Source organism: Gossypium hirsutum, chromosome D13, assembly GCF_007990345.1.
Source record: "Gossypium hirsutum isolate 1008001.06 chromosome D13, Gossypium_hirsutum_v2.1, whole genome shotgun sequence".
In the NCBI taxonomy this organism is placed as follows: domain Eukaryota; kingdom Viridiplantae; phylum Streptophyta; class Magnoliopsida; order Malvales; family Malvaceae; genus Gossypium; species Gossypium hirsutum.
In genome coordinates this window covers 10,616,010-10,632,618 of record NC_053449.1, presented here as the reverse complement: position 1 = coordinate 10,632,618, position 16,609 = coordinate 10,616,010, and the positions used below count along the sequence as shown (strand labels likewise).

At 33.1% G+C, this 16,609-nt stretch overlaps 1 protein-coding gene across 1 annotated transcript; it reads right to left on the bottom strand.

Moving 5' to 3' along the window:
• Window positions 1-3,823: 3,823 nt before the first annotated feature.
• Window positions 3,824-4,972, bottom strand: LOC107919394 (uncharacterized). Its single transcript, XM_016848865.1, has one exon. The coding sequence runs from the start codon at window positions 4,970-4,972 to the stop codon at window positions 3,824-3,826; it is 1,149 nt and encodes a 382-aa protein (XP_016704354.1).
• Window positions 4,973-16,609: the final 11,637 nt, after the last annotated feature.

Genomic DNA, 16,609 nt, shown 5'->3' with positions numbered 1-16,609 from the left:
TTGTGAAAGTTTTATTAGTCCATTAATCATTATTCTAATGCAACACACTTGCAAAAAAGAACAAAACTATAAATAAAATGAAATTAATTTGAAAGCATAACTTGCAATGAATAAATTATCAAGAATATTGAGAATAAAAGAGGAATTGACTTGCATCTTGAAAAAGAATGAAGTATTCCAAGAACAAGCAATTCAATATGAATAGTATGAAAAACAGGTGCTCCAGATATCGCAGCTTGAACTTTTCTGTACAAACTTGCTGAAGACCATTTTGAGTTTGACATGTGTTTAGGAGATCTACAGTACTTTGTCGATGCCCCGAGATGTCGCATACCCTTTCCTGCTGATTCAGGTATAACAAGACCAACACATGCCCATTCTGATCAACATTTTGAGCTACTCTGATTACTTCCTGCCCTATTCTGATCAAAATTTGAGCAGCCCTTTTTGGGTCTTCAACTCAAAACCCCTTTGGTCTAAGGCGCCTTTTGCGGGTTTTCACCTTAGCCTCTCCATTTTTATTTTTTCCATTTTTTTATTTTTCATTTTCATTTTTTCACATCATCTCTTTTTTTTTGTTACTCAAAGTGCCCTTTGCGGGTTTTTACCTAGGCCTTCTCATTCTTTAAGCGAAGTATTTCTTGACTGAATCTGAGTTTACAGGATTAGACAAGTTTTTTACTATCCATCTCACTCAAGATCAGTGCTCCTTCTGAAAAAGGTCTTCTTTACAACATAAGGACACTCCTAATTTGACACTCATTTTTCTCTAAAATCCTTTTGTAGAGGAAAGATCTTTTTCAATACCAGGTCTCCCTCGTGGAATTCTCTAGGACGAACCTTTTTGTTGTAAGCTCGCACTATCCGTTTTCGGTACATCTGACCGTGACGAATAGCTTTTAACCTTTTTCCTTCAATTAAGTTTAACTGATCGTATCGAGATTGGATCTTTATCGTACTTTAGCTCAGCCAATACCCAGAGAAAAAGAATTTCAACTTTAATGGAAAAACCGTGATAAACTAAAGAGAAAGGCATTGCCCTAGCGGGGTTTTTTTTCTTCTTTTTTTGTTTTTTTGTTGTTTTTTGTTTTTGTTTTTTTTTTGATTTAATCTACACTCATAGGATTAGACAAGTCCTGGTCATCCCATTCGATCAAAATCAATGTTATTCCAAATAAGGCCTTCCCCATAAGATCTTCCACTTTCATACGAAAGATCTTCTTTGGTATCAGGTTTCTCTCATAGAGCCTTTTGGGGTGAAATTTAGCTATGACGATAAAACTTTGGATCTTCCTCTTCAATTAGGATGAAATCTAACAAAAATACGAAGAAATGACAATTCGACTTTAACGGGATAAACCAGAGAAGAAGGTTTACCCCCGGCAAAGAATTCTAACTGCATTGTTCATGATGTTAATCTTGAACATACTGCAAATTTTTTACGTTATGTTGTTGCTCAGATTGCAATATCCGTGCTTAACCTGGGCATATCCTGGTATAATCATACGAAGACATCTTTGAACTCTTGAAGTAAATTAATAAGGTCTTGCTTCGTTTCTCTAATTATGCATATTCCGTCGAGGTCACGATCTCTACTGTCTCCTCATGAAGTAAATTTGTTCTCTTCTTATTCTACCATCCTCAACAAGTCTGGAGATAGGCTACAATCTATGTCATTTCCAAAGTCATGAAATCCTTCTAAACACATGTTTTACTCAAAAGAGGATTCTAAATCTGTAGCAGCGTCACTCATGTTATTGATATCTGGGGACCCATAATAAATACCAAAGAATATACAAAATAATGTATAAATTACGAATAACTATTTATACCATATGATTATGAATGAATGAATGATGTGGAAGAAAATCCAAAGGAATGAAAGAATAATTATTCAAAAAGACCGAAAGAATATTGGTTCAAAAATAGTCACAAGGATGCATTTCATTAAAATAACGACATTCAGACATAAGCCTATTTCACAAAGGAATTCTTATTGCCTCTAGGCTAAAAAGCAACAAGTGTGTTTTGAACATTACTCTAAATAAGTCATAAATACTACAGAGATTTCTTTTGCAGTCTAATTATTTAGGACACTCCCAAGTTTATAAGGATGGATATCTAATAAGGTCCCTTTTCAATTGTGTCTTCATGTATGGCATTGATGTGAACATTCCCTTACACTTTTTCATACATTGCATTCACCCCATTATCAATATGATTGGGTAGCGGATTTTCTTCACTCGATGAATCCTTAAATCTGACAATGTCCATATTGGTTAGCCTTTCAACCAATTTCTTGAAAGCGGTGCAATTTTCTATCGAATGCCCCGCAATTCCTGCGTGGTATTCACACTAAGCATTTGCATTATACCATTTAGGAAATGGGGGCAACATCGGTTTCAAATAGAAGGGAGACACCATATGTACATTAAATAGGCTTTGATATAGCTCACTATAAGACATCGGTATAGGCGTGAACTGAAGTCCTTCTGTATTTGTTTTCGTGTAAGATTCTCGCTTTAAAGGGCTCTGACGGCTAGTGATTTCTGTCTTTAGTCAGCCCACAATGATTGGTTTTGAGTTACATGTTTTATATCTACCTATATTATCCCCCTTATTCCCCTTCTTCCTTGGGGCCTTTAAAGTATTGATTTGAGAGTTCCACTCTCGCCCTTTCCGTTTGTAACGATCTTCAAACTGTTTTAGGAACTCCACCCTCGCCTGTTCTGTTTCTGCTTGATCATCAATGACAACAGGATTAGTTGAATTGCCTATCGAGTTGGAACCTGAGCCAATCTGGAAATTCACCAGTGTCGAGGTGCTGGTCTGATATTAGGGTCGGATGTTAACAATTACCCTTTGTGGATATGCATTTGGTTGTGCTTGGGTATTTGTTGGGGTGAAGCCTGAAGGATATGTAGAGTCCTCATTATTATCCCCAAAGTGGACCGCTGGGGTCTTTCCTCTTTCTAACCCTCTAGCCAATAACTGGGTTAACTGGCACATTATATTTCTTTGGAATTCTAACAACTGATTCCTCATATCTTGCTGAAATTTGGTCAAGTGCTCCTGCATCTGCACTTGCATTTGCTCTAATTTCTCCAAACTTTGGTCCATTTCTCTAGTCTTTGTTTGAGTGCCGTGAGGGTGTTGGTTTTCCAATTTAACTGAAATAATTTTACTCAATTAGGCTCTTTCAATGGATTTTAATGCATATGATGTCATGTAATGCGAATGCATGAAATGAATGCATAAAGAGACGTTGATTCTAATTTCAATTACTTTCAGAAAACTTTATTAGAAAATAAATCTCTTTACATAGAATTGGCTACAAATATGGCTTTGCCCTAATACTTAAGACATTGATCTTTTTAAGCAACGAGGCCAACTCTTGTCCCTGATCTGACTCTAGCTCGTACTTCACACTCAACGTGCCGGCTTGTACTGCCAAAGTTTGCAAGTGATCTGCCACTTCTCGAATCTGCATCACAGCTTCTCCCATAACGCGATCCTGACTTCTGACTTGATCCTGGAAATAATGAAGTTACTCATTCTGACGACCTTCTTTTACCTCTAAATGCTCAATCCGAACCTCACAACTTCGCAGTGCTACTTCTAACTCTTCTATTTTACCCTTCATTTCTTCGATCTTGCTCAGACTTGCTTTCAGCTCTATTACAGAATTTCGACTTCGATGTTGACGGAGAGACCCTTCTAACTCAACTACTCTGTCTTTTAGTTCTTCTTTTTCCTTTTGGCTCTCCAACAAGCTTCTTTCTAATGCTTCATTCCGTGCTTGCATTTCTTGAAATTTTCTTTCTCACCAGTCTGACTTGTTTCTTTCTTCTCGAACCTCTTCACGCCACTGCTCTGAAGTTTTTCCAAGCCCAGCAGTTCTTATTGACAGACGCAGCTTCTTGTAATCTGTCTTCAAGCTATCTAGCTCCTCCTCGGCCTTATTCTTTCCCTTCCTTAATTTATCAGCCTCGAGCTTTTGAACATCTACATCCAGTCTCAAACCCACTTTTTCCTCCTCCATTTGCTCTATTTTCTTCTCTAATTCCGCACTTTTTCTTTCAAAATCCTGCTTTATAATTTCCAACTCAGTAGGGACAACCCGCAAATGTTCTTCTATTGACTGACTATTTTCTAAACTCGGCTCAGGAATGTTATCGTTGATCCTCTTAACCCTCCATTCACTATACTCGGGAATTGTCATTGGACCCACAACTAATCTCTTCATTCGGCGAGTCTGATTCCATGTATTAGCCATCTCACGAACCTTCTTTTTGCAGCCATCATCCTTATACGAGAATTCACACTCGGCCAGTCCCTGAGTTGCAGGCACAAATTGTCTTAACCTGTATTGCCTTAACTCTAGCAATGGGGCATAACCAACAGCTCCCCAAATTCCAAGCAAAGGAACCCAATCAAAATCGCCACACCGATATAGGACTTCATCTGAAAGCAACCACGGAGCTCTCCTCTTGATATCCTCCTCTTGCAAATTCTGAAAAATTGCCATCCATTTCCCCTCCGAGATGTTATCCCTCCTTGGTGTAGCCACTATCTCTTTTATTGGTGAATAACTTTTAGAGAAAACCCGATATGAAACTTTATCAACCTTCCAAAAGTGACTGTGGAACCATGTAAGTAGGAGCTGCGTGCATCCAATGAATTTACCCTTTCCTGCCTTCCGGCATGCATTCAGTGACCTGAAAGCTTTTGCCAAAATTACCGGGACTGGTGAAACTCTCTTATCAAGCCGATCGAATAAGTCAGTAACCGCCTCGTCAACATGCCCCAAAGTCTTAAGGAACACAACCAAACCATATATACTTAAAGTAAGGACATCTACCCTCTTCCCCACATCTGGGTGCGCTAAAATGGGGTCCTTCAAATCTTTCCAAGGAATGCACCTTCTATCCCCCTTTTGCTTGATCCGAGCCGTAACCCACTGCTCACTCATTCCCGTTATATTCATCAACTTCCTCAAGAAGGTCGGTACATTTACTGCTTTCGAATAGATTCTGTCTACTTGAACCCTCGAACACCGAAGTAAAGCCGTGTACTCCTCTATTGTAGGCACCAAATCAACCTTTCCGAACGTGAAGCAACTGTAGGCCGAATTCCAAAACTAGGCAAGAGCTCGAAACAGACGCTTATCTACCTTCATATCGAGTAAATAAGGCAAATCCCCATAATTTGAATAGAACAACTGTCTAACCTTATTATTCCACTGATCCCAAATCTCCTTCAACTCTTGCAAGTTGTTCTAGGCTACGCTAACACGGGTGAAGTTCCATAACTCTGATACGTGTCCCTCAACCAAACTATCACCTTTTTTGTGCTGCCTTATCTCAGCCCAAGTTTGGACAGCCGCATTATCCTCCACTCTATCAAGAAACCCATCTCCCATGATAAAACTTTCTATCTAGCAACCGAAAATGAACCAACGCCTTTTGTAATGAAATGCCATGTAATTGTAATGCCATACAATCAGAATAAAACACAAAAAGTCAATATCAGATATAAGAACAAACCGAAAGCAATAAAATACCTACTCGGGTGACTACTATGGGTATATTTCTACCTAGGGCAAGTTCCTAAAGTTCACTATATGAGGTTTTGGCTTCTAGGGCAAAGGTACCCGAACCAGCAGATTCCTCCATCCTCACCTATGATAGGCTCATATGGACCGTGTTCGGTTCAGGGGAATACATTTCCCTATGGCTGCACGGAGATGAAAATCTCACGAAGACATAGGTACGGATGTATCCCGAAAGCGATCCACTACCCTGCACGGAGGTGAAAACCTCACGAAGGACTAGCTTTTCACTCCCACTTAAGGGGTAAAATTGACCATGAAATGCAAAATGCAAATAAACTAACAGACTTAGATCAATCAAGCAAGCATATGATAAAACCAATGAATGCAAAGGGGGAAATCATGATTCAAAACAACTTTAATTTTCGATAAAAAGACACAAAATAATCAATTTATGGCTCGACTCTCTAAGTTCCCCAGTGGAGTCGCCAAGCTGTCGAAACCATTTTTTTTTTGAAAACAAAAATTGATTGTCGACTTTAAAAAAAAACAAAAATTAGAGTCGCCACCGATCCTTGATTGAGGTGTGATCGGCTCACCTTAAAAATAATTTTAGTCTGCGAAATTTGAGAAAACAGGTTCGGGAGTCAGTTACGCACAAGGAAGGATTAGCACCCTCGTAACGCCCAAAATCGGTACCAAGTTGATTATTTAATGTCTTGATGTGGAAAATTTAAAAAGATTTTAAAGGAAAACCTTTAACTCGTGAATGAATCAAAATAACAAAACGTTCTTATTCCAAAGAAATAAAACATCACACCTAGTGAGTTAGGGCACAATATTTTTAAATCTTCAAAATTAAGTTTGTCTTTTGATTTTTAAAACTCGTGTATTTAAATTTTAAGAGGATATTCGATTATCTGGGTTAATGGAGAAAAATCGAAACCTAGTAAGTTAGGGCACGATCACTCGAATTTCCCAAATTCAGAATATTTCCTTTTGTTTTAGAAATTCTTATTTCGAGATGACAAAATGTCACGACCAGTAAGTTAGGACCCGACATTTTTGGATTCCCAAGAATAAGCTTTTATTTGAAAATTTGTGTGAACTTATTGCAAAATAAATAGTTGGTTTTCTAAATTCATCGAAAAATAATCACAATCCAGTAAGTTAGGACACGATCTTTCTCGAGAATCATGAATGCCAAATATTTTAAAAATTTATAAAATATGATGATTTAAATACTTGATAAAACCAAAATATATATTTTTAAAAGTATGATAAAATATTAATGCATAACATGAAACCATTACTTTAATTTAAATTCTAAATGTATATGTATTTACAAAATAAAATATGATATATAAGTAAATTTTAAAAATATGCATATGCATATATGAAACATGTATATAAAAGTTATGAAAATAAAGTATAAAATATATATAGGTATAAAAAATATAAGTAAAATATATTAATAAATTATGAGAAATGCGTATATATATGTATATGCAAAAAAATGCGGAAAATATATTTAACAATTTTGAACAGTGTATGTATATACATATATTAAAATATATATATTTGGATTAAAAAATATGAAAAAGTGTATGAAAATTATAAAATATAAGTATATGTACGTATATATATGTATATAAAACTAAGAAAAATAAAGTGATAATAAAATATATAAGACATGTATATATATTGTAAAACCATTTAAAATATGTACATATATCTATTAACATACATATGCGTGTATATATATAGATATAATAATAATATAATATAATATAATAATGACAAAAGGGCCAATTTAAAACTTAAAACAGTGATTTGGGGCAAATCCGCAATTACAATAAACAAAATTGGAGCAAATTAAAATACGCGCAACAGGAGGAGGACCGGAAGAGAAATTTATCCAAGTGGCCCAAGCTTTGCGCAGCAACATGGATTGAACTAAAATAGAATTAAAATATGTGACCCAATTTAGAAAATAAAAAAAAATTTTGATTTGAACACCCCCAAAAACTCAAAGGACCAATCGCGTAAATGGCCCATTTTGAACCCTATAAAATCCCATTTTAAAACCCTAAAATCATTTTCCTTCTGCCATTTGAAGTTGCGTCGTTATCCCTTTTTCTCTTCCGCTCCAATTCCGTTCCCAATCGGCCACAACGATGACGGCGCCTCGACGGCGTGCTACCACCGGTAAGAACCCCTCTCCTTCTTCTTTGCTTCGTTTATTCGTTTTAAAAACAAGAAAGAAAGTAAAAAGAACAAAATTGCCAAAAAGAAAAGAAAAACGGAAACAAACCAATTACCTTCAAAATTGTTTTTGATTTTTCTTTTGTATTCTCTTTTTTTCAATACAAAATTTGTCTCCCCCCTTTACAGATTGAAGTCGCCCTTTTATATCCGACCCCCCTCAAATAATAATAAAAATCAATAAATCAAAACTATCTATTCTGTTATTTTCTACATCTATTGTCGTTTGGATCAGTTTTTTCGTAGGTATGAAGGTCATGGAGGATGTGCGCGGAGTGCTGAACGTGGGGCAATGTTGAGGCGTGGGTGAAGTTGCTGCGACTACTGATTTTGCTTCAATCTGCCTAGGGTTTCTTTGACTGTTATGAGTTTGGGCTATTAGGGTTAGGTCTAGGTGTATTGGGTCATTGGGCTTTAGGATTTTTGGGCCCGGACAATAATTGGGTATTACAACGAGCATATATCTGCTCCACGAATACGCCACTTGTATGGACTAACATTTATGACAGATAGGCTTATTGCTCATGCTTTCATGCAACGTGCAATACCACATGCACCATTTTTTTCTGCGCACTCCCTTTCTTGTGCTAACTTCTGATCCTAGTTCCCGAAGAACCCAACTTTTCCTGTATCTTCAAATCCGCTCATCTGAGCTATATAGCAACATTACCTCTGTATCCTCCTAACTCCCTCCTTGTATGAACACATAAGTGTTCTCGCACAAGGTCGAGTTTTCAGCAATCATGTTTTGTAACACCCCTTACCCAAGACCATTGCTGGAGTCGAGCATGAGGCGTTACTTGACTTAACTTAAAAGTTCAGGGAATAAAAATTTACTTTTAAAAGTTATTTCACTTTTCATAATAAGGCTGTCCACCTACGCAACAGTCACTAAATTAATTATAAATACAGATAAAAAACTTGAAATTTAGATCCGTAAATTTTCCCTGAAACTAGACTCATATATCTTTTTACCATAAATTTTTCAGAATTTTTTGTTTGGCCAATTAGTACAGTTTATTAGTTAAAGTCTCCCCTGTTTCAGTGATCGACTATCCTGACCTCTCGTCACTAAAATTCAATTATCTCATTGTACAGAATTCATATGGTGCTCCCAATTATTTATACCTAAAATAGACTCATTAAGGAATCTAAAAATATAAATTACAACTCATAATTACTTCTGTACAATTTTTAATGAATTTCTAAAGTCAGAACAGGGGACTTCAAAAAACATTCTTACCCTATCTCACTAACATTCAAATATCTAAAAATATATAACTCTTCTGCTTACTCTATTTCTTTCATGTGAAATTAGACTCGCTCAGCTTTAAATCTCACTCAGCTTCTAATTCAAATTCCACCATTTTTGGTGATTTTTCAACGTTACGACAATGCTGCTGTCCAAAAATTGTTCCGTTGAAATTTTTTTATTATTATTTTTAAAAAAATTCAATATAACCCCTTTATAATTATTTAACATCGCCTGCAAATTTCAAATTACAACCAATTTCAGTATTCAACTAATTCATTTAAATACTAATAAAGTTCAACCAATCAACCATTCCAAGCTAAAAACATGTATATTTCATTGTCTAACACAACCATCACATTCAGATTTACTTTGCATTCTTAATCATTCATACTATTACTTTTTACTTCAATTCCCTATACATGCCATATAAATGAAAAAGTTGTTTAACAAAATCTACCGGAGTAAATCTGGATAGTGTGATTCTTGATGTAGATCCGATCCTCTGAATGTATTTATATGTCAATCTACAATAAACAATAAACACACACAAGTAATCTTATAGAAAGCTTAGTAAGTTCATAGGCATTTAAGATAAATCTTACCGAACTAATCATAATAATTCACATCTTATTATTCACTACACTTCCTACCATACACAATATCCAATTGATGAAATCATTTAATTGAGCTCAATTTCAACAACTATGATAAATCTACCACTTGAATATGAGTCTATGTAACACTTACCGACCTTATCAAATTAGTGAACCTCTTACGGAATTGAGTACTTCATTTCCGCGATGCCATAGTCCAACTATGGTCTTACACATAATCACATAACACATATTGATGCCATAGCCCAGCTATGGTCTTACATGGAATCACTTATCATTTATCACTTATCACTTATCACTTATCACTTATCACTTGTCACTGATCAGATAAGTGTAGCTAAGCTACCACTTATCACTTATCGCTTGTCACTTGTCACTGATCAGATAAGTGTAGCTAAAGCTACCACTTATCACTTGTCACTGATCAGATAAGTGCAGCTAAAGCTACCACTTATCTCTTGTCACTGATTAGAAATACTCAAATCCGACATTCCGCTCAATTTGATCATTTATTTGGTTTTCGCATTGTTATTTTATTTTCAATCCATCAACAAATATATATCATCATACACTATATAATTCATGAAATTAAAATTTAATCATTAAATTTCATCCATATGAACTTACTTGACTACTTTGGAAAAGTTGCGGAAGTTTAGTAACTAATCGGTTTTCTCCTTTCCTCGTTTATCTTCAGGTTCTTGATCTAAAATACAAATTTATTCATTCATCAGCATATAATTCAATTCTAATTCATTTCACAATTTATACCCTTTAATTTTCAAAATTACACTATTACCCCAAACTTTACATTTTTTACAATTTGGTCCTTACTCAATTAACTTCTCAATTGATCTAATTTTTCTCAATTAACACCTTGTACAACTATTTTAGACTACTATATAGCCTTTTATATTCAAAACCGCAACATCAAACCCTAATTCCAAACTTTTTCACAATTAGGTCCCTAAAATCAATTTCTATCAAAATTACTTAATAAAATCATCATATAATAAAATTAAAGCTTTAATTCCATGTTCATCATCATAAAAATTCAGCACTCATCAATGGTAACTCTCAAAATCAACCATGAAATTAAAAGCTAATGAAATAATTAGTTGGACCTAATTGTAAAAGTATCAAAATCACAAAAATTAGAAGGAATAATCAAGAATTAAACTTACACGATTCCAAACTTAATGTTGTTTTTTGCTGAGAAATATGAAGAATTTCCTAGAAACTCTTTTAATTAAGATTTTTATTTCTTAATTTTTACAAAATTTCTAATTTTGCCCTTATTACATCACTTTTTCAGATTTTTCTTCTCTTATGCCATCTCAACTATTCCATATTGGCATATTTATGCCTTAATCCCCTCCTTATTTACCACTTAAGCTATTTAATCACTTTTAACAAATTTTACATTATTTTCAGTTTAGTCCTTTTTAATTAATTGACCACCCAAACGTTAGAATTTTCTAACGAAACTTTAATGACAACTCAATGACACTCTATAAATATTTATAAAAATATTTATGGCTCGATTTATGAGTTTGAGGTTTCGATACCTCATTTTCGATTCTGATTATTTTAATATTTATTCCTAGTACACTATTCACTATTTCAAAAATTTTCTAACTTCACATTTAACTTATACTCACTAAATTAATAATTTTTTCTACTCATTTGTTAGATTTAGTGATCTGGAATCACCATTCCGACACCACTGAAAATTCAGGCCATTACATGGTTTGCATCTAAATGTCATACTGGAGGCAAAACACATTATCTTCTGTACAACAACCCTCATGTACCTCCTCACACCCAACGAAGCTTGTGTACCAATGAAGGATTACTCATACTGTATATGTATACCAGGTTTTTTGAGCTTGTTTAGCCAAGTTTAAACATGCATATACCGACTCTTTGAATGGGACTCATCAGGCATGAACTTTAGAAACAAATAACTGAGCCACTTACCTGGCTATAGCGAGTTTAGAGGTAAGCAAACTAACATACATACCATAAAAAAAGTATAGAAAAACTTACCAAGATACTTTACTCAGAGCTTTATCTACTCTACTGATTCTTTTCCTTTAGTATTGGGACATTCTCCCATTTCTTTAGGTAAACAATAAAACAACTTTTTTAATCATTGAAAATAACCAAAGACTAATTAAACAACAAGAATCCATTCCTACCTCGTATTTAAAGAAATCCTACCAATCCGTTCTTAAGTTAGTTTCTACCTATTTGGTAAAACTTAAAGGAAAGTTTAAGAATTTACCAGCAGACAACTAGCACAGAAGTTCTCCTAAACTTTTACAGTTAGCACCCTTGTTAGCAAAGAAGAACTCTCCTGGTTTTTTCGATAATAACAAAGTCTGGTGGAGAAGCTGAATAAGAAATCTTCTCTCTACTATTACACTAAATAAGAAATCTTCTTTCCACTATCACACTATCCTATTTAAAGATAACCTACATCCAAATCACATTCAAGATTATCTCTAATCATTACTTGTTCTCTCATGTTTCCACTAATTAATCACATCCTATGAGGCTCTACAAGTGTCCTAATTATTGACATGTTGCCTTCACTAGGATGCTAGATGGCTTAAAAGTATCCTACAAGACATCGTACTTACTTAAGTAATGATAATAAAACACAAATGACGATCTTATTAGCGAGAAAGTCCACCTAATAAGGTCCTCGCCTTAACTATAATCTCGCTATCGCTCAAACTGGAACTTTACAGTGTTGGCAAAGTTCTTCGTAGCGCTTCGCGATGAAGTTAACAACCTTATCAAGTCTAAGTCTCAAAACTTAAGTGGTCTCCTCTGGCATAGTCTCCAAAATTGAACCGGTTCACCAAACTAGGGTGTGACAAGGATACCTTAACAAGCCCCAAGTTCATGAGGCACTTCATGAAAACACAACTCATTTGCCTTATGTTTGGGAATTCTATGGAGGTATGGCACCATGCAGGTTTGCAATATCTCTTATGACTCCAGAATTGATTTAAATTTTTTTCAAGTTTGAATTTGTTTTTAATTTCAAGTTATTTAAATTTAAGGCTTAAGTTTTTTATGTTGGGTGATGATGAATTTTATTCACTTTAAGATTGAATCATTCTAAATTACTTATTAAATAATTCTAATTCAAAGTGTTTTGAATTTAAATTATTTATAATAAAATCGGGTTGAATCACATTTACTAATTCTTTTAGTGATAAAATCAGTTTTAGTGATAAAATCAGATTGGGGTGGAGTTAATCATTTCGGGAAGTAAGGGATGGGCAAAATTTGACGTTTGTAACATTTGCAACAATCAGAGGTGTAGTACATGAAGTCCTACACACTTCTCATTCACCTAGCCTCATTCTATTTCAGGTACCTATCTGCAGCTACAGAAGAGAAAGAACACTTGACAAAATATGTTGACAATTGTTATGATATCTTGGTTATTATCAAATCCAAGCAGGAATAGATCTAAATATATTCCTCCATAAACAACATTTTCTTTTTTTTAGATCGTCTATCCTATGTGGAATAGGTTGGGTAGACGACTCTTCTATTTTTTTAGATTTTATTTCACCAGTAGCAATATTTTCGGTTTGATTACCAAAAATTCTAGTTGTATTTTCAATTTGTTCATATTTTTTTATTAAAGGATCTTAAATAATCATGTTTTAAAAGATCCGAATCTAATTTTCTTTTTCCATTAAGATCTTGATCTGTTTGATTAGTTTCCATTGCTTCAGGTATATCTATATTTTCATCTTCATCTGTTGAAGAATTTTCTTCATTAGATTTATAACTTGTAACTTTTATATCTTCTAAGTTTATATAATTATTAGAACTACTACTATCAGTAGAATCATAGTTTAGCATATAATGATAATTAAATAATACAAGGAGATCTTTATGTTTTTCATCAAGTTGTTCTATAAGTTTTAGATATTCTATTTTTTCATTTTTATCAGATGTCTTAGTAAATTTATTCTTCCAATGTTCTAGCTGTTTATAGGATTGGAAGTTATATTTTTGTTGATAAGTAAAATTTCTTTTCTGTTAGGTTTTTTATGCCTTTTATTTTTAGTAGATGATTCTTCAAATGAAGTGCCTTCCTCTTTTGACAAAGCTAATGTTATATTACTACTACCATAATATAAAAGACCTAAATGATCTATTTCTTGTTCTATATTTTTATTAATAAGAACTTGTTATAATTTATTATTTAACTTCAGATAAAATATCTTTAGATTCCTTGTTCAAATTTAATTCAGTTACTTCTCCTAAATTATTTATTATTTATTTTATTTTATTAACTTTACTATTTAAATTATGAAAAAATATAAAAGTAATATATAATAAGGTATTAAAACCTTTACTAATTGATGAAATGTTATTTTCATTTTTAGAGTCAATATGCATAGCATGATTGCAAATTTTATCCCTGTATAGACAATTAGTTTCTTCCATGAAATTTATCTTAGGTATCTAAGATTGTTTATTATCTATTAAATTCTCTTACCTTAAAAAGCCAATCGTCTCAACGAGGACAAAAACAAGCAACAGTAAGAAAATAATTGATATATGTGTTTTAAGATAAATAACCATAAAATAAATAGAAGTGAGAATAAAGGATAGTACATACAATGAATACTACGATATTATTTCTCTAGAAATCGTTACACTATAGCTCTGATACCATTTACAGGGAGGACGAATGATGGTTAAGGTTACAGAATGAAACCAGTAGTAAATGAAAGATTTACAAAAGAGAGAAATGACTTACAACTTTGAGAAGTAACTTGAAGGAGAACTTGAATCTAAATTCAATGCAAAACTTGAATGTCCTTTTTAGGCTTCTTCCACCTCTTTTTATAGGAGAAATTCATAACTCTATTTAATTGAATTTAAATCCCGCATAGTTTTCTGATAAGGACGATATCGCATCTTTGATTGATGACATCTTTGTCCAGTTGTGGTTGCTTCCATGTTGCTTCCTTGTTGTCTAGATTCAGTTGTGGTTGCTTCCACATTGCTTCTTTTTTTGTCTTTTTCTTAATTGGTTTTTTCCTCGCAGCTTCCTCTGTCTTTTACACTATCCTTATTGGATATTATCCAGATTTATTTTTTCAATTTAATCTAAATTTGATGAATCCATTGACAATCTTGGTGAGTTCCAACTTTCCCATGTATTTTTTATATCTTCATTTATATGGGAAGAAAAATCTTCAATCTTCATTTCAACTATCTTTTTTAATAGTTGAACATATTCTTCATTTATATCATTATGGTGATATCCAACATCAAATTCTAGTATTCTTCAACCATCAGTCTAAGAGCTATAAGTTTTTTGTATATCATCCTGGTGATATCCAACATCAAATTCCAGTATTCTTCACCCATCAGTCTAAGAGCTATAAGTTTTTTGTTCAAGTAGATTTTTGGCTTTGGCAATTAGATCTATTCCTGATTGGATTTGATAATAACCAAGATTATTATAACACTTGTCAACATATTTTGTCAAGTTTTCTTTCTTGTAGTTGCAAATAGGTTTCTTCCTTTGAGCATTTTTTAGATAGTCCAAATTTGATATAGTTGATAAAAATTTCTCTTTCAGCCTTATCAATAAGGCTACTAATTTCAAGATGAAAGTAGTAAAATAAATCATCATCATATACTATTCGTAATAACATAGATTTAATAAATGCTGAAAAATCTTTTAATAAATGAAAAGAAAAAGTTTGAACTGTTATTTCTTTAACAAAACCCCATTCAATATAGCTTATATCAAATGGTTCATGATCAAGTCTAAATTTTATTGCAGGAAATTTTTCATCTAAATGATTTGTAAAAACATAAGCTTGTAAAAAATATTCAGAAAAGGCTTTTTGAAACTGAGCTTGTTGGTTGCAAATAGCTCCATCAATTTTAGTAAATATTTCTATAGGTAATATAATTCTAGCCTTATTATATATAAACATAATCTAAATATTTTATTTATAACAGGATTACTTGTTCCCATGTTAACAAAATACTGGAAATATCAAGAAGATTGTTTATCTCCTTAATATCTAAAAAACTCATTTCTAGTTCTTCCCAATCACGATATAAAATAGATTTTAATAATAAATCATGAATTTTATTGTTCTTTAGTTATTTTTCCAACTAAAAATTGTGAAAGCATAGTAAAAGCTCTTCTAAAATTTGCTCTTTGCTCACTCATATGGTTTTTCCATATTTCATTAATAAAATTGTATAATTCTAATGGTAAGCCTGTATTATAAAAATCATTTATTTATTGAATTTGTTGTGGTTTCAACAAATTTTTTGTCTCACAAAATTTTTTTTCTTCTCGAATAATTTTATCATAATTAGCTTGGTACGTTGAATTTGGATCTTGTGACAAAGGTAGTTGACTTACCAATTGTGGTGCAAATGATAACTAAGTTGAAATTCCAACTAGTTGTCTTACCATTGGATATGAATCATAATATCCTTGATTAGAATAAGATGGTACTTGAGAAGGTATTGTCACAAATCTTTGATTAGGATTTTTTTATTTGAAGGTGTTTACTTTATTGGACTTTTTATTGACTATAGTCCGTTCACCAACTTTTTTAAAGGTTGCTTACCTCTATCCATAAGGCCTACTACGATAATCAACAATAATATTGTCAGTACCTTTTGTTGGAATTTATAGATTGGAAATTAATTATTCACGAGCACTATTCAAATTAAAAATGATGATTTATCATTCAATGGATACATTTCCATTAGACATGTTTCTTCTAAGATGTATGTCCAAAATGAAGGGTTGTGGCTCTTCAAAATAGTATTCATTGAGTGCAAATAAGTAGAGGGACTATGGTTCTCCCAAATTAAATTATAATCAATTTAATTTCAGAAATTAGA